We start from the raw sequence: 18,257 nt of genomic DNA, 5'->3' as shown, positions 1-18,257 counted from the left end.
TTTCCACAAAACAAGGCAAAAGGCCTTGATGAAAACTGGGCTAATTTCTGTTGACCTTTCCCCTGTTAGTGCAGTGTTTGGAGCACCGTGTTTGGACAATAAATATCCGGGCCCGCAGCCAGAGATAGGAAGTATAGGATTTCAGGGTTGCTATGGAGACAGCCTTGGGAGGAATAGCGTGGACTGAGAAGTCCTCAAGAATCCCACTAGTCACTACTGACTGAGGCCTGTCCTCATAAGCTTTAAGCCGTGATGATAATATGCACATACTGTATATTCTACCAAAGTTTATTTGAAATGTCATTGACTGTGAGTGTTTGTGCTCTGTCTCCTCTCTCTGTCTCTCTCCAGCTACGTTCCTGTCTAGCCTGGGCCAGTATGAGATTGCCATCCCGGTTCGCGTGGGGCCGCAGGGCGAGACCCTGCACACAGGGGATGTGGGTGCAGACAGCCCCAACCACCACCGGCGGAGCCACCGTAGTGCTGAGGACCAGCAACAGGACCTGTCCCAGCTGTACTACCAGCTCTCTACCCCCACAACCAACTTTCTCCTCAACCTGACCCTGCAGGGGGGCCTGCTGTCCCGTCAGTTCCGTGTAGAGTACTGGAGGAGGGGGCGTCTGGCCTGGAGCCACCCTTACGCCCTTCAGTGTCTCTATGTAGGCCATCTGCAGGATCAGCCCCACTCTAGCAAGGTGGCCCTCAGCAACTGTAATGGCCTGGTAAGAACCTGACCCATCTAGTACTGCTAGCACCACTGGCCTGTTGTCCTATTGGCCTGTTGTCTTGTTGCTCTGTTGTTTTGTTCTGCTGTCCTTGGCCTCAGGGGACCCAGGGCTAATGGAGCTCCAGAGGAATCCTCTCCCTCTGAGTGTAACATTATGATTCTGTGTACTAGGATAGCTCTGACCCTGGATCCTGGACTAGACCAGGGCACCTGTCTGGACCACATGCTATTCTGGAGCAGTAATGCACTTGTGTAAACAAGGGATTACCAAAGCCCATTGTTATCACCAGACTTCCCCTGCTGGTCACAACTCATAATGTCACTAAGGCATGTTCACAGCTGGACGTCCAGACCATCCAGTAGCCAGCTAGCACCTCTGCCCACAGCAGACCCTTTTGAAATAATAAAATCAGTCAAATGACACAATTCCAATCTGCCTTTTGACACATGAAAGCATTCTCCTTATCCATCTATTCTTGTGATCCCTTTACAGCTAATAACTAATTGGGCCCATAATAACAGGATTAAATCTGCTCACAAAGTGTTAATAAGCCCTATGCGTAATTACTTGTGGTCAGACTAGCATAACTTAATTCAGCAGGGAATCCGCTGTGTGTCCACGAGAGCATCACTAAACACATTACAGGATTAGGTGCACTGTGAAAGTGCGCTGCTATTGTAGCGACTAGAGAGGGCCAGGGGGGGAAACACTCACGGTGACCTCAGAGGCTGCAGCCAAGAGATCTAATCAGGGGAAGTGTCTCCCTGTCTCCTCTCTGTGGAAAGACTCAGATAGGATCACTCTCCCTATGTATCTGACCTACAGACATGTCTGGGAGAGGTGAGGGCCTGTACTTGTTTAGGCCCAGGTTGATGAGAGACTGATATGATTATCATCCCAGGCCAGGGATAGTTATGTACTGTACTGTATCCACTGAGGGGAGGTGAGATGTTAGAGACTGGCTGTAGACAGACAGAGACCTCCAGTATGCTACTGTAATGGGCCTGCCAGTCACCAGAGATGCCAGTTTTTGTCCCACCAGCCTTCAGAGGGCCCCTGGCTCACCTCTGCTTCCCTGACTTTTCCAGCAGGGGGTGATCGTGGCAGGGGGTGAGGAGTATATCATCGAGCCTCTGACCCCGCCCGAAAACCTCACGAGGGCGGAGAGGGGGGAGAGCCGCCCCCATGTGGTCTACAAGAGGTCATCTCTTCGCCACCAGTACATGGACCAATCCTGTGGGGTCATCGGTAGGTAGAGCTGTCTGGGTCCTGGGTACAACATGTCCCTTCAAACTCTCAGGTTTCACGGGTTACGATTAGATCAGCAAACAGTCATTTATGATATCGGCTGTACAGCAGTCTCAGTTTACAGGACATAATAACCTGGTTTTAATACATGCACATTAATGCCACTCTTCTCAGGTGGTGTACCCTCTCTTCTCTCAATGCCATTAACCCCTCTTTGTGACTGTTCTTCAGATGAGAAGCCAGGGAAAGGTATGGCCTGGTGGCAGAGGACTCTGAAGACACCTCCCAACCCCATTGGCCGAGGCCAGCTGCCCCTGAAGAGGTCTGTGAGCAGAGAGCGCTACGTAGAAACACTGGTGGTGGCCGACAAGATGATGGTGGGGTACCACGGCCGCCGGGACATCGAGCAGTACATCCTGGCTGTCATGAATATTGTAAGTTTCACATCGAGTCAGATCACTACAACTGGCAGGGTGGAAAACCTGGAAAATACTTGTCCTGTCCACTTTTTCTGTGTTTAGGATTGAGTCTAGGATTGTTGTTACTGTATTGAATGGTTCTACAGATAGTGTAGTCGAGGTCATAACGTGTAGTAGTATTGCTTCACAGGGTATCACTTCACACCCTGTCCATCAGATGGCCAAGCACACACTCATGAATGGAATGTATTTAATGAATGGTTGGCCTTATTTTACTGTTCCACACCAGGTTGCATCCATCCTGTCACAAAATCCCAAACAGAAGAAATTAAACTACAAGAGTGTACTGTAAAGTAACCCAAATTACACAAGTTTCTAGGTTGTAAGTGGTAGTGATGAATGATGTCAGCTCTTTTTAAGACTGGTCTTTTCTTGTTTCCCTGGAGGTCAGGTTGCCAAACTGTTCCAGGATTCTAGCCTGGGGAACGCAGTGAACATCGTGGTGACCCGTCTCATCCTGCTCATGGAGGACCAGGTATTCTCTTCTAGACCCATCCCTGAGAAACCTCTGCCTTTCAATGGGGTCTGCATCCATCCACCCTGCCTCCTCTCTGCATCTCACTCCTAGTTCAGTCCAGCCTGTTGTCTAGACCAGCATCTATGAGCTCCTTGTTTGTGTCAAATTATTGGCTTAAGTGTCCTTCCTCCCCTGCTCCCAGCAGAAAATGTCTTGTAAGTGGAGCCATTTGCGGTGGTGGAGAAAGAGCGACCTGCCAGGCGGCCCAGCCATGACTGCACTTGTTGTTGCTGGTGACCTCTTAGGCTGTTGCTATGACGTACATTAGTGCCCTAGAAAAGTGCAAATAAAAAGCTAAATATGAGGCTGGTGCAGGCGGGCGTCACTGTGGTCTAGTGTTCTGTCCACCTGCTGCCTGGTGGTTGACATGAATGTCACGTCATGTTCTTGATCCCTGTCCAGTCCAGCAGGCCAGCCAGGCCACGGCACTGTGCTGCTAACGGCCTGCGGTCAGACTGAGTGCCAGGACAGGGTTACACTCTCTGGCCTAATGTGGACATTATAATCTTCAAAGGGCATTAGAAAGGGTATTACTAGTGGGTTTGCAGTGAAGGTACTGTGGCAGTCTAATAACCTTTCCAACTCACCTTCTCTGTCATCCCGTATATGCTCAGGTTGACAGCCCCTGTCATCCCGTATATGCTCAGGTTGACACTCCCTGTCATCCCGTATATGCTCAGGTTGACACTCCCTGTCATCCCGTATATGCTCTGGTTGACAGCCCCTGTCATCCTGTATATTCTCAGGTTGACAGCCCCTGTAATCCCGTATATGCTCAGGTTGACACCCCCTGTCATCCCGTATATGCTCCGGTTGACAGCCCACGTCATCCCGTATATGCTCAGGTTGACAGCCCCTGTCACCCCGTATTTGCTCAGGTTGACAGCCCCTGTCATCCCGTATATGCTCAGGTTGACAGCCCACGTCATCCCGTATATGCTCAGGTTGACAGCCCACGTCATCCCGTATATGCTCAGGTTGACAGCCCACGTCATCCCGTATATGCTCAGGTTGACAGCCCACGTCATCCCGTATATGCTCAGGTTGACAGCCCACGTCATCCCGTATATGCTCAGGTTGACAGCCCACGTCATCCCGTATATGCTCAGGTTGACAGCCACGTCATCCCGTATATGCTCAGGTTGACAGCCCACGTCATCCCGTATATGCTCAGGTTGACATCCCACGTCATCCCGTATATGCTCAGGTTGACAGCCCACGTCATCCCGTATATGCTCAGGTTGACAGCCCACGTCATCCCGTATATGCTCAGGTTGACATCCCCTGTCATCCTGTATATGCTCAGGTTGACAGCCCACGTCATCCCGTATATGCTCAGGTTGACAGCCCACGTCATCCCGTATATGCTCAGGTTGACAGCCCACGTCATCCCGTAAATGCTCAGGTTGACAGCACCTGTCATCCCGTATATGCTCAGGTTGACAGTTCCTGTCATCCCGTATATGCTCCGGTTGACAGCCCACGTCATCCTGTATATGCTCCGGTTGACAGCACCTGTCATCCCGTATATGCTCAGGTTGACAGCCCCTGTCATCCTGTATATTCTCAGGTTGACAGCCCCTGTCATCCCGTATATGCTCCGGTTGACAGCCCCTGTCATCCCGTATATGCCCAGGTTGAAATTTATAGATTTAGTCATTGATTAGCGCCTTAATTGGAAGACAATGGCTTTACATGCTACACATGACATCAGAGCTCAGTTTCTCCGCTTCACAGAGATATATATTTTTACTTTAGTTTATTTAGTAAATATTCTTTTGGAACTGCTGGTACGGGTGTTGTTAGCCCCGAGACAAGGTCGAGGGCTGGCAAACCGTTCCAGTTTACACATCCATAACAATGAGGTAATGAGGCACGATTTCGCCTGGCAAAGAAAATGTGTTCTCTCGTCATACTGTTGTTCAGAGGAGCCAACAACACATCTAACAACATCTTTTCAAACTGAAGCTGGGAAGACTGCAAACTAGCTGCACTTCGTTTCATTGTACATTTTTTCAATTGACATTTCTTTGTATATATCCATAAAAATGATGCCAGCTGATTCATGATTTCAACTGGCTGAGAAACGCTGCCTGCCTATCTGTCTCTTCCCCAACCCTGACCCCTACACGTTCATTACTACGGGAGAGGAGATCGAATTTAAATATTGAAACAATGTTGCAAATGCCCTAGACAGACTGCAAGGTTTTTACAAATCTCCGTTGTTGAAAACTAAATGTTACTCTAAAAGAAATGTGAGATAATATCTAGATGCTTTTTATAGATGAGATCAAGTTTATAAAGTGCCTGGCTGGGCTGATGAGACAGTGGATTGCGCAGTCGGATGGAACAGAGTAAATAGGCATTTTAATGTCATAGTGATGGTAACTTGTGGAATAGACACCGGCTGGAATGCGCATTTAACCAATCAGCATTCAGGATTAGACCCACCCATTGTATAAAAGTTTGTTTTGTTCTTATTGTGAAGAAAGTTTGAGGCGGAACACGCACCTGAATGAACTCATGACTCCTGTCTATGATCACCAAAATGACAATCTGCTTGTCTGAAGTGCCTTTTGAAAGCCTAACACTGTAAAATTGTATTTTATTACTCAGATAGCCATGTTGGCAATAGGGTAAAAGCTTTCAAATGATGCCCACCTGATCCAGACTGCGATTTATAGTATCATGGAAATGTTTGGATTGTGTAAACAACAGTAATCGTGTGATGGTGGGGACGCAGGTCTGTGTTCCAAACAAAAATCTATAAGTGTGCTTGCTTCAGTTCCTCAATAGTAAAGCTAGGAGAGCTAAAAAATAAAGAGCCTTAGAGTGGAAGGCTCTTTCCTTGAGCCATAAAAGTGCAATGGACTGACTTAGGAACTGTGCAGTTTGGAGAGGTGTGTGGCCACTTGGAGACACCAGTGAGACCTCTCACTCAAACCTTTGTAATTGTTTTTTCTTACCGAGTACAAAATGTATATTCAATTCTTATTACGTTTGCTGAATGTATCCAGGCTATTTTCAGATTTCATTATTGACAAATGCTGTGAAAAGTAGAGTAAATGTCAAATGCACATAAAATCAACAGTGTAATGTTTGGACTCAGTCTTGTCAGGTGAACTGTTTTGTCCTCACCTTTTGGTCTGATAATTTCACCAATTGCTACCATGGTCATGCATATGGTTTTAATATTTCTTCTGTAAGAAACATTTCAATTTGGCCCTATCCACATGGGCAATTTCCACGAGTTTAAGGGGCTAACAACCTGTATGATTCATACCAGATAGCTGCAAATAAGCCCCTGACATTTGCCCCGGGTATACAGTATGTCATCTGACAAATAAATAAGTGTTATGATCATTAGCAGTAGTATTAGTATTATTCTTGCCGTTCGGTCTGTTGAGATTGGGGTAAGACCAAAAGTTGTCTCCCAGAGCAGAGACTTCCAGCTGAAAACTGCCCCTGGAAAACAAAACAGGCCAGCCAGCCCACTGAGCCCAGAGATGGATTGTGGGATATGACAATTACTAGTTATGTCATCACCATGTGCATTCCTGTGTTACGAGCATACTCCGCTGTAGCCAGGAGAGTATCCCCTCCCCCTGCCAGGGCGGCTAATGGCAGAGGGACAGCAAAGCAGTAGAAGCTCCTGTCCTCATCAGTCCAGTTCAATAGCCTCGTGGCAGAGGGCTGGGCTGCCCAATACTAGGCTCATTGCACAGCTATGGTTGTACTGATCAATTCTGTTTATGTAGGGGAAATTAATTATTGGACCACCTAGGGAATGTCTGTCTCATTACTCCCTCTGGCTTATAAATGATTGTCAGGTGGTGGCAGATAGTAAAATTGGCATATCTATGAAAACCTAAAAGTGATCATACTGTAATTTGATTATTTCACTGTAGTCTGTTCCTGAATATGTTGATTTCAGTTTTCCCTCTCTGTCTCTGTCAGCCGACTCTAGAGATCAACCACCATGCAGGGAAGTCCCTGGACAGCTTCTGTAAGTGGCAGAAATCCATCCAGAACCGGAATGGCAACGGGAACGCCATCCCAGACAACGGTATTGCTCACCACGACACTGCCGTGCTCATCACCAGGTCAGCACTCACAGCACCGGAACATTCTTAGTGATTCAGTGTTCACAACTCTTGACTTTCGCGTAAAGCATTAATTGAGGCCAATGGGAAAATGTTGTGAAAATTTGAGAGAAGTGCACAGATCTCAAGACATAATACTGATCTAAGTACTGAAAGGCACCCTCTAGCATTGTCAATTGACTTTTTAAATGTTTATTTAACCTTTATTTACATTTACATTACATTTAAGTCATTTAGCAGACGCTCTTTTCCAGAGCGACTTACAAATTGGTGCATTCACCTTATGACCTCCAGTGGAACAGTAGTGCATCTAAATCTTTTCAGGGGGAGGGGGGGTGAGAGGGATTACTTTATCCTATCCTAGGTATTCCTTAAAGAGGTGGGGTTTCAGGTGTCTCCGGAAGGTGGTGATTGACTCCGCTGTCCTGGCGTCGTGAGGGAGTTTGTTCCACCATTGGGGGCCAGAGCAGCGAACAGTTTTGACTGGGCTGAGCGGGAACTGTACTTCCTCAGTGGTAGGGAGGCGAGCAGGCCAGAGGTGGATGAACGCAGTGCCCTTGTTTGGGTGTAGGGCCTGATCAGAGCCTGGAGGTACTGAGGTGCCGTTCCCCTCACAGCTCCGTAGGCAAGCACCATGGTCTTGTAGCGGATGCGAGCTTCAACTGGAAGCCAGTGGAGGGAGCGGAGGAGCGGGGTGACGTGAGAGAACTTGGGAAGGTTGAACACCAGACGGGCTGCGGCGTTCTGGATGAGTTGTAGGGGTTTAATGACACAGGCAGGGGGCCCAGCCAACAGCGAGTTGCAGTAATCCAGACGGGAGATGACAAGTGCCTGGATTAGGACCTGCGCCGCTTCCTGTGTGAGGCAGGGTCGTACTCTGCGGATGTTGTAGAGCATGAACCTACAGGAACGGGCCACCGCCTTGATGTTAGTTGAGAACGACAGGGTGTTGTCCAGGATCACGCCAAGGTTCTTAGCGCTCTGGGAGGAGGACACAATGGAGTTGTCAACCGTGATGGCGAGATCATGGAACGGGCAGTCCTTCCCCGGGAGGAAGAGCAGCTCCGTCTTGCCGAGGTTCAGCTTGAGGTGGTGATCCGTCATCCACACGGATATGTCTGCCAGACATGCAGAGATGCGATTCGCCACCTGGTCATCAGAAGGGGGAAAGGAGAAGATTAATTGTGTGTCGTCTGCATAGCAATGATAGGAGAGGCCATGTGAGGTTATGACAGAGCCAAGTGACTTGGTGTATAGCGAGAATAGGAGAGGGCCTAGAACAGAGCCCTGGGGGACACCAGTGGTGAGAGCACGTGGTGTGGAGACGGATTCTCGCCACGCCACCTGGTAGGAGCGACCTGTCAGGTAGGACGCAATCCAAGCGTGGGCCGCGCCGGAGATGCCCAACTCGGAGAGGGTGGAGAGGAGGATCTGATGGTTCACAGTATCGAAGGCAGCCGATAGGTCTAGAAGGATGAGAGCAGAGGAGAGAGAGTTAGCTTTAGCAGTGCGGAGCGCCTCCGTGATACAGAGAAGAGCAGTCTCAGTTGAATGACTAGTCTTGAAACCTGACTGATTTGGATCAAGAAGGTCATTCTGAGAGAGATAGCGGGAGAGCTGGCCAAGGACGGCACGTTCAAGAGTTTTGGAGAGAAAAGAAAGAAGGGATACTGGTCTGTAGTTGTTGACATCGGAGGGATCGAGTGTAGGTTTTTTCAGAAGGGGTGCAACTCTCGCTCTCTTGAAGACGGAAGGGACGTAGCCAGCGGTCAGGGATGAGTTGATGAGCGAGGTGAGGTAAGGGAGGAGGTCTCCGGAAATGGTCTGGAGAAGAGAGGAGGGGATAGGGTCAAGCGGGCAGGTTGTAGGGCGGCCGGCCGTCACAAGACGCGAGATTTCATCTGGAGAGAGGGGGAGAAAGAGGTCAGAGCACAGGGTAGGGCAGTGTGAGCAGAACCAGCGGTGTCGTTTGACTTAGCAAACGAGGATCGGATGTCGTCGACCTTCTTTTCAAAATGGTTGACGAAGTCATCTGCAGAGAGGGAGGAGGGGGGGGGAGGGGGAGGAGGATTCAGGAGGGAGGAGAAGGTTGCAAAGAGCTTCCTAGGGTTAGAGGCAGATGCTTGGAATTTAGAGTGGTAGAAAGTGGCTTTAGCAGCAGAGAGAGAAGAGGAAAATGTAGAGAGGAGGGAGTGAAAGGATGTCAGGTCCGCAGGGAGGCGAGTTTTCCTCCATTTCCGCTCGGCTGCCCGGAGCCCTGTTCTGTGAGCTCGCAATGAGTCGTCGAGCCACGGAGCGGGAGGGGAGGACCGAGCCGGCCTGTCAGTTAGGAATAAATTCTTTGTTGAATAAATTCTTATACGCAATGATGGCCATTGTTAACTTTTTGGCCAACCAAAAGGCAAAAGGCCTCCTGCAGGGACAGGGGCTGGGATTAAAAATAAATTCAATAAAAATATAGGACAAAACACACATCACAACAAGAGACAACATAACACTACATAAAGAGAGACCTAAGACCACAACATAGCATGGCAGCAACACATGACAACACTGCATGGCAGCAACACAACATGACAACAACATGGTAGCAACACAACATGGTAGCAACACAACATGGCAGCAGCACAACATGGTAGCAGCACAAAACAGGGTACAAACATTATTGGGCACAGACAACAGCACAAAGGACAAGAAGGTAGAGACCACAATACATCACGCAAAGCAGCCACAACTGTCAGTAAGTGTCCATGAGTCTTTGAATAAGTAGATTGTCCAGTTTGAGAGTTTGTTGCAGCTCGTTCCAGTCACGAGCTCCAGTGAATTGAAAAGAGTAGCGACCCAGGGATGTGTGTGCTTTGGGTCCCTTTAACAGAATGTGATTGGCGGAACGGGTGTTGTATGTGTAGGTTAACAATGCACATAATGAAACCTCTCTAGCCTAATTCCTTAATGATCCACCACTGTGTCTATTGGACAACCAAAATATATTGTGCTCAAATCCTTATTTACGGTTTTAGTAAGAACTGACTCAATATTCTGCCCTCGAGATGCCTCTAAGTTCACTGACACCTTCCTTGCCTCATGACCTGTCATTTTCGCCAAGTGTGCGTTAGTGTCTGGTCCTGACTGGAGTGACGAAACCTAGGCTGTTATGCTCAACTGAGCATCTGGAGAGGGAGCGTTGTAGAGAGAGAGAGAGAGAGAGAATCAGAGCACAGCTGCCTTGAATCTGACAGTCAAGAGCTGGGCCAAGGAAGCAAAGTGCAGTTTAGTGAGGCACTCTATTTAGGGGGGAAACAGCAGTGGAAACACAATACTGCATGCAGAGAGATACAACAGAGCACTACTCACTGAAAAACACTCCTCTGCCCATGCAAGGGCCCCTGTTCCTAGTAGCTTGGAGTATCTTGGGATGTTTGGTCTGTGAGAACAGGTTCTTTATATGAAGACTTTTATCAAAGAGGGATGGAAAATTAAGTAACCATCCTTTTAGTGACCGTCCTTTTATTTCCTGCCATTGTTCAGACCGTATCAGTTACTTATCAGGTCTGCTATGTGTCCATAGGGCTTAGTGCCAGAGAGAGAGAGAGAGAGAGTGGGGGGAGGGAGAAAGCGACAGTGAGAGAGGAGAGTGTGTATGTGTGAGAGTCTTTGTGTGTGTGATGACATGTTTGAGTGCATTTTGCTGAATGTACAGTGGGGAGAACAAGCATTTGATACACTGTCGATTTTGCAGGTTTTCCTACTTACAAAGCATGTAGAGGTCTGTAATTGTTATCATAGGTACACTTCAACTGTGAGAGACGGAATCTAAAAAATCCCAAAATCGAGAAAATCACATTGTATGATTTTAAAGTAATTAATTTGCATTTTATTGCATGACATAAGTATTTGATCACCTACCAACCAGAAGGAATTCCAGCTCTCACAGACCTGTTAGGTTTTCTTTAAGAAGCCCTCCTGTTCTCCACTCATTACCTGTATTAACTGCACCTGTTTGAACTCATTACCTGTATAAAAGACACCTGTCCACACACTCAATCAAACAGACTCCAACCACTCCGCAATGGCCAAGACCAGAGAGCTGTGTAAGGACATCAGGAATAAAATTGTAGACCTGCACAAGGCTGGGATGGGCTACAGGACAATAGGCAAGCAGCTTGGTGAGAAGGCAACAACTGTTGGCGCAATTATTAGAAAATGGAAGAAGTTCAAGATGACGGCCAATCACCCTCGGTCTGGGCCTCCATGCAAGATCTCACCTCGTGGGGCATCAATGATCATGAGGAAGGTGAGGGATCAGCCCAGAACTACACGGCAGGACCTGGTCAATGACCTGAAGAGAGCTGGGACCACAGTCTCAAAGAAAACCAGTAGTAACACTACGCCGTCATGGATTAAAATCCTGCAGCGCACGCAAGGTCCCCCTGCTCAAGCCAGCGCATGTGTCACGCTTTGGTCTTAGTATTTTGTGTTTTCTTTATTTATTTGGTCAGGCCAGGGTGTGACATGGGTTATTGTGGTGTGTTTTTGTCTTGGGGTTTTGTGGGGTGTCTACGTAGTCTATGGCTGCCTGAGGCGGTTCTCAATCAGAGTCAGGTGATTATCGTTGTCTCTGATTGGGAACCATATTTAGGCAGCCATATTCTGCGAGTGTTTCGTGGGTGATTGTTCCTGTCTTTGTGTTTGCACCAGATAGGGCTGTTTCGGTTTTCATTATTTCATTTCATTACTTTTGTAGTTTCTGCATGTATAGTCTTTCTTCATTAAAATATATCATGAATCATCATCACGCTGCATTTTGGTCCGATCCTTGTTCCACCTCTTCGTCAGAGGAGGAGATAGAAGAGAGCCGTTACAGAATCACCCACCACAACAGGACCAAGTGGTGTGGTAACAGGCAACAGCAGCAGCAGGAGCAGCGCGACAAGAATTTCAGGACTTGGGAGGAAATCCTCGACGGGAGAGGACCCTGGGCTAAACCAGGGGAGTGCAGCGAGAGAAGGACTGGACATGGGAGGACGAACTGGACGGTGAAGGACCTTGGGCTCAGCCTGGAGAATATCGCCGCCCCAAGGAAGAACTGGAGGCGGGGAAAGCGGAGAGGCGCTGGTATGAGGAGGCAGCACGGCGACGCGGATGGAAGCCTGAGAGTCAGCCCCAAATTTTTCTTGGGGGGAGGCTCACAGGGAGTATGGCTATGCCAGGTAGGAGACCTGCGCAAACTCCCTGTGCTTACCGGGGGGCTAGAGAGACCGGGCAGGCACCGTGTTATGCTATGGAGCGCACGGTGTCTCCAGTGTGGGTGGATAGCCCGGTGCGATTCATACCAGCTCTTCGTATTGGCCGGGCTAGAGTGGGCATCGAGCCAGGTAAGGTTGGGCAGGCTTGTTGCTCAAGAGCTCCAGTGCGCCTGCACGGTCCGGTCTATCCAGAGCCACCTCCACACACCAGTCCTCCGGTGGCAGCTCCCCGCACCAGGCTTCCTGTGCGTGTTCTCGGTCCAGTTCCACCAGTGCCAGCACCACGCATCAGGCCTACAGTGCGCCTCTCCAGCGCTGTCGGAGTCTCCCGCCTGTCTAGCGCTATCAGAGCCTTCCTCCTCTCCAGCGCTGCCGGAGTCTCCCGCCTGTTCAGCGCAGCCAGAGCCTTCCTCCTCTACAGCGCTGCCGGAGTCTCCCGCCTGGTCAGCGCTGCCAGAGCCTTCCTCCTCTACAGCGATGCTGGAGTCTCCTGCCTGTTCAGCGCAGCCAGAGCTGCCAGCCTGCATGGAGCAGCCTGAGCTGTCAGTCTGCATGGAGCAGCCTGAGCTGTCAGACTGCATGGAGCAGCCAGAGCTGCCAGTCTGCATGGAGCAGCCAGAGCTGCCAGTCTGCATGGAGCAGCCAGAGCTGCCAGGTTGCATGGAGCAGCCAGAGCTGCCAGTCTGCATGGAGCAGCCAGAGCTGCCAGTCTGCATGGAGCAGCCAGAGCTGCCAGTCTGCATGGAGCAGCCAGAGCTGCCAGTCTGCATGGAGCAGCCAGAGCTGCCAGGTTGCATGGAGCAGCCAGAGCTGCCAGGTTGCATGGAGCAGCCAGAGCTGCCAGTCTGCATGGAGCAGCCAGAGCTGCCAGTCTGCATGGAGCAGCCAGAGCTGCCAGGTTGCATGGAGCAGCCAGAGCTGCCAGTCTGCATGGAGCAGCCAGAGCTGCCAGGTTGCATGGAGGAGCCAGAGCTGCCAGTCTGCATGGAGCAGCCATAGCTGCCAGTCTGCATGGAGCAGCCAGAGCTGCCAGTCTGCATGGAGCAGTCAGAGCAGCTAGATCCGCCAGTCAGCCAGACTCTTCCAGATCTGCCAGTCAGCCAGACTCTTCCAGATCTGCCAGTCAGCCAGACTCTTCCAGATCTGCCAGTCAACCAGACTCTTCCAGATCTGCCAGTCAACCAGATTCTTCCAGATCTGCCAGTCAACCAGACTCTTCCAGATCTGCCAGTCAACCAGACTCTTCCAGATCCGCCAGCCAGCCAGGATCTGCCGGATCCAACTACCTGCCTGAGCTTCCTCTCAGTGCTGAGCTTCCTCTCAGTGCTGAGCTTCCTCTCAGTGCTGGGCTTTCCCTCAGTGCTGGGCTTCCCCTCAGTCCCGAGCTTCCCCTCAGTCCCGAGCTTCCCCTCAGTCCCGAGCTTCCCCTCAGTCCCGAGCTGCCCCTCAGTCCCGAGCTGCCCCTCAGTCACGAGCTGCCCCTCAGTCCAGTGGGATTCTGGGTGAGGACTACTAGGCCATGGTCGGCGGCGAGGGTGGACTATCCCAGGACGCGAGGGGGAGGAACTGAGACATTTATGGAGTGGGGTCCACGTCCCGAGCCGGAGCCGCCACCATGGACAGACGCCCACCCGGACCCTCCCTATGGTTTTGATGTGCGTCTGGGAGTCCGCACCTTAGGGGGGGGGGGTTCTGTCACGCCTTGGTCTTAGTATTTTGTGTTTTCTTTCTTTATTTGGTCAGGCCAGGGTGTGACATGGGTTATTGTGGTGTGTTTTTGTCTTGGGGTTTTGTGGGGTGTCTACGTAGTCTATGGCTGCCTGAGGCGGTTCTCAATCAGAGTCAGGTGATTATCGTTGTCTCTGATTGGGAACCATATTTAGGCAGCCATATTCTGTAAGTGTTTCGTGGGTGATTGTTCCTGTCTTTGTGTTTGCACCAGATAGGGCTGTTTCGGTTTTCATTATTTCATTTCATTACTTTTGTAGTTTCTGCATGTATAGTTTTTCTTCATTAAAATATATCATGAATCATCATCACGATGCATTTTGGTCCGATCCTTGTTCCACCTCTTCGTCAGAGGAGGAGATAGAAGAGAGCCATTACAGCATGTCCAGGCCCGTCTGAAGTTTGCCAATGACCATCTGGATGATCCAGAGGAGGAATGGGAGAAGGCCATGTGGTCTGATGAGACAAAAATAGAGCTTTTTGGTCTAAACTCCACTCGCTGTGTTTGGAGGAAGAAGAAGGATGAGTACAACCCCAAGAACACCATCCCAACCATGAAGCATGGAGGTGGAAACATCATTCTTTGGGGATGCTTTTCTGCAAAGGGGACAGGACGACTGCACCGTATTGAGGGGAGGATGGATGGGGCCATGTATCGCGAGATCTTGGCCAACAACCTCCTTCCCTCAGTAAGAGCATTGAAGATGGGTTGTGGCTGGGTCTTCCAGCATGACAACGACCCGAAACACACAGCCAGGGCAACTAAGGAGTGGCTCCGTAAGAAGCATCTCAAGGTCCTGGAGTGGCCTAGCCAGTCTCCAGACCTGAACCCAATAGAAAATCTTTGGAGGGAACTGATAGTCCGTATTGCCCAGCGACAGCCCGGAAACCTGAAGGATCTGGAGAAGGTCAGTATGGAGGAGTGGGCCAAAATCCCTGCTGCAGTGTGTGCAAACTACAGGAAACGTATTATCTCTGTAATTGCAAACAAAAGTTTCTGTACCAAATATTAAGTTCTGCTTTTCTGGTGTATCAAATACTTATGACATGCAACAAAATGCTAATTAATTACTTAAAAATCATACAATGTGATTTTCTGGATTTTCGTCTCTCACAGTTGAAGTGTACCTATGATACAAATTACAGACCTCTAAATGCTTTGTAAGTAGGAAAACATACAAAATCGGCAGTGTATCAAATACTTGTTCTCCCCACTGTATGTTTTAGTGTGAGTGCGTGTCAGGGTGTGGACGCTCCGACTGCCAGAGTATTCATTTTAGTAAACGGTTTATTTTCTTTCCTGTTCCCAGGTACGACATCTGCATCTACAAGAACAAGCCATGTGGAACCCTAGGTAGGACCTTTGGTTAAACCTGCCCGCACAGCCCAGGAGAGGGCTAACACTGGGCACACACTGCACACACACAGGCTGCTTGTTGGGAAGCACTGGGCTTCAGTGTCAGACTGTATATAATCTAGCGATGCCAGGGGAGGGGATGTGACTCAGGAAACTGCCCTAATTTGGATTTTGCACTCCCTCACTATTAAGTACCTACCTACCATATCTCTGCTGCAGCTGACTGACCAGCATGACTGACCAGCATGACTGACTAGCACAGTCTTCAAATGATATGTAGATGCAGAATTGTAGGTTTTAGTTAAGCATGTAACTGTATGTATTGTTTACTTGTATCACCCCTGTATGTGCTTCAGAATGCATGAATTGGACTTGACATGTATGTTAGAGACCGTATTGTGTGTCGCTCTTTCCCAGGTCTAGCTCCAGTGGGGGGGATGTGTGAGCCAGAGAGGAGCTGCAGTATCAACGAGGATATCGGGCTAGCCACAGCTTTCACCATCGCCCACGAGATAGGACACACGTAAGACGCTCACCCACGTCACCTATATCACCCTAATGTCCCTCATGACTGGGGCCCTGACTTGTCCCTGACATTCACGGCCCCAGTAACAGTTATAGCCTTCATCACCTTTGACAAACCCTTTGGTCTTTAGGCTCAGCTTCTGCTTTATGGACATTGGCTGTTTCAATAAACCACTCTTTCATTGGTGTTACCTGTGACCCCTCATAGGAAACCCTGCCCCTATCCTGGCTTCTGCCTCTCACCCAACTCGCCCATCCCCCCACCCCTGCACTGACCTGGGCTAAACTGGCCCAGCCTCTCACCCAACTCGCCCACCCCCCACCCCTGCGCTGACCTGGGCTAAACTGGCCCAGCCTCTCACCCAACTCGCCCATCCCCCCACCCCTGTGCTGACCTGGGCTAAACTGGCCCAGCCTCTCACCCAACTCGCCCATCCCCCCACCCCTGTGCTGACCTGGGCTAAACTGGCCCAGCCTCTCACCCAACTCGCCCATCCCCTCCACCCTGTGCTGACCTGGGCTAAACTGGCCCAGCCTCTCACCCAACTCGCCCATCCCCCACCCCTGTGCTGACCTGGGCTAAACTGGCCCAGCCTCTCACCCAACTCGCCCATCCCCCCACCCCTGTGCTGACCTGGGCTAAACTGGCCCAGCCTCTCACCCAACTCGCCCATCCCCCGCACCCCTGTGCTGACCTGGGCTAAACTGGCCCAGCCTCTCACCCAACTCGCCCATCCCCCCACCCCTGTGCTGACCTGGGCTAAACTGGCCCAGCCTCTCACCCAACTCGCCCATCCCCCCACCCTGTGCTGACCTGGGCTAAACTGGCCCAGCCTCTCACCCAACTCGCCCATCCCCCCCCCTGTGCTGACCCCTGTGCTGACCTGGGCTAAACTGGCCCAGCCTCAGTGTGAGATTGCTGTTAGATTAGAGCTGGACCAGAGGGAGAACTTACATAACTATGAGTTATTTCCATCAATACACAACTTGTTAATAGCTTTATATTTTCTTTGTCATATTTATAACAAGTTACGAGTATGTCTGGTACCGTATATCATTCTGGGCCTACCTCCGGGCCTGGCAGTGGGCATGGCTTTTGTGCCTTCCCTTCAAGACACTTTGTTTTACTTGCTGGCCTGGCGTACCAGCCGATCTGCCTCACTTAGTCATGCATACATATTTATCTAGGCGTATGCCTGAGTAACATCGGACATGCTCCACTGGACATGCTTGTTTTTTCCAAACCTCTTCATACCCTGCCATGAAAGAGGATTCTGTTAGATATGCTCTGATATTTTACTTTCAAAAGCCATGACTTGGTATCGTTTTTGAAAGTCCACTAAGTAATTGAGTGTGTCATTTACCTACGTGTGGACACAGGCCTCTGAGGTATTTTCACAGGTGGCAAACCCATTGGTGCTCCCCCCTAATGGCTAGTCCAGGTACCTTTGAACTGGATGGGGTGCTTGTACCCTGGGGCTGTCTAGACGGTGGGCCTTGTCTTTTACAGTGCATATGGAAGTCTGTGTCAGACAGAGAGAGCAGAGCACAGAGACACTTTGCTGTCTGTTAAAATCTGCACAGGCCCAGTTCTGCACTCATGGTGTTAATATGATTTTAACAGGGAGAGGATGTTTGAGCAAAACATTTCCTTTTACTCGATACATCGCCAATACCCCCCAATAACTTTTGCACTCATGCTCAGTCACCCAGGAGATATATCAACGCAGTACCATCTGTCTCCCTGCAGGTTTGGGATGAACCACGACGGAGTGAGCAACGGCTGTGGCTCCCGCAGTCAGGAGACAGCCAAGCTGATGGCTGCACACATCACCATGAAGACCAACCCCTTCGTCTGGTCGGCCTGCAGCCGAGACTACATCACCAACTTCCTGGAGTGAGTCTGACACTCACCTCCAATACACAGGATATTAAAGGGAGTTGCAGGGTTTGTTATGTGTGGACAGTGGGATAGATTAACTAGCCAAGTACATTGTGGGCGAGGTCCATGTTTGTTGGGCCCGTTTTCATTCTAGTCTCCTGTCTGTTTCCCTACAGCTCAGGTATGGGTTCATGCCTCAACAACGTCCCACCGAAGCAGGAGTTTGTGTACCCCACCACGGCCCCCGGCCAGGCCTACGATGCAGACGAGCAGTGCCGCTTCCAGTACGGAGTGAAGTCTCGGCAGTGTAAATACGGGGTACCTACTCACCTTCCTCTTCTAACTCGCCTGATAAGGCATACTGTATGGTCATTTTTAGCTGACAGATCCATTCAGTACTATGTGTGTGACCATGTAGAAATGATACTGACCCAAATCTTCTGA

General features: G+C 50.0%; 1 protein-coding gene across 2 annotated transcripts in view; it reads left to right on the top strand.

Annotated features, from left to right (window-relative positions):
- Window positions 1-18,257, top strand: part of adamts10 (ADAM metallopeptidase with thrombospondin type 1 motif, 10) — a 65,127-nt gene that overhangs the window by 9,116 nt on the left and 37,754 nt on the right. For both annotated transcript variants that reach the window (XM_029632634.2, XM_029632635.2), the window contains exons 3-11: window positions 352-722; window positions 1,817-1,976; window positions 2,208-2,410; window positions 2,847-2,930; window positions 6,930-7,075; window positions 15,360-15,403; window positions 15,824-15,929; window positions 17,682-17,828; window positions 17,990-18,131. In XM_029632634.2, coding sequence (XP_029488494.1) covers window positions 352-722; window positions 1,817-1,976; window positions 2,208-2,410; window positions 2,847-2,930; window positions 6,930-7,075; window positions 15,360-15,403; window positions 15,824-15,929; window positions 17,682-17,828; window positions 17,990-18,131 — 1,403 coding nt within the window. The remainder of the gene's footprint in view (window positions 1-351; window positions 723-1,816; window positions 1,977-2,207; window positions 2,411-2,846; window positions 2,931-6,929; window positions 7,076-15,359; window positions 15,404-15,823; window positions 15,930-17,681; window positions 17,829-17,989; window positions 18,132-18,257) is intronic.

The sequence above is a fragment of the Oncorhynchus nerka genome, linkage group LG24, assembly GCF_034236695.1.
Source record: "Oncorhynchus nerka isolate Pitt River linkage group LG24, Oner_Uvic_2.0, whole genome shotgun sequence".
NCBI classification, from domain to species: Eukaryota; Metazoa; Chordata; class Actinopteri; order Salmoniformes; family Salmonidae; genus Oncorhynchus; species Oncorhynchus nerka.
Note: the sequence above shows the minus strand (reverse complement) of the source record. Positions and strands in the feature narration are given on the sequence as shown.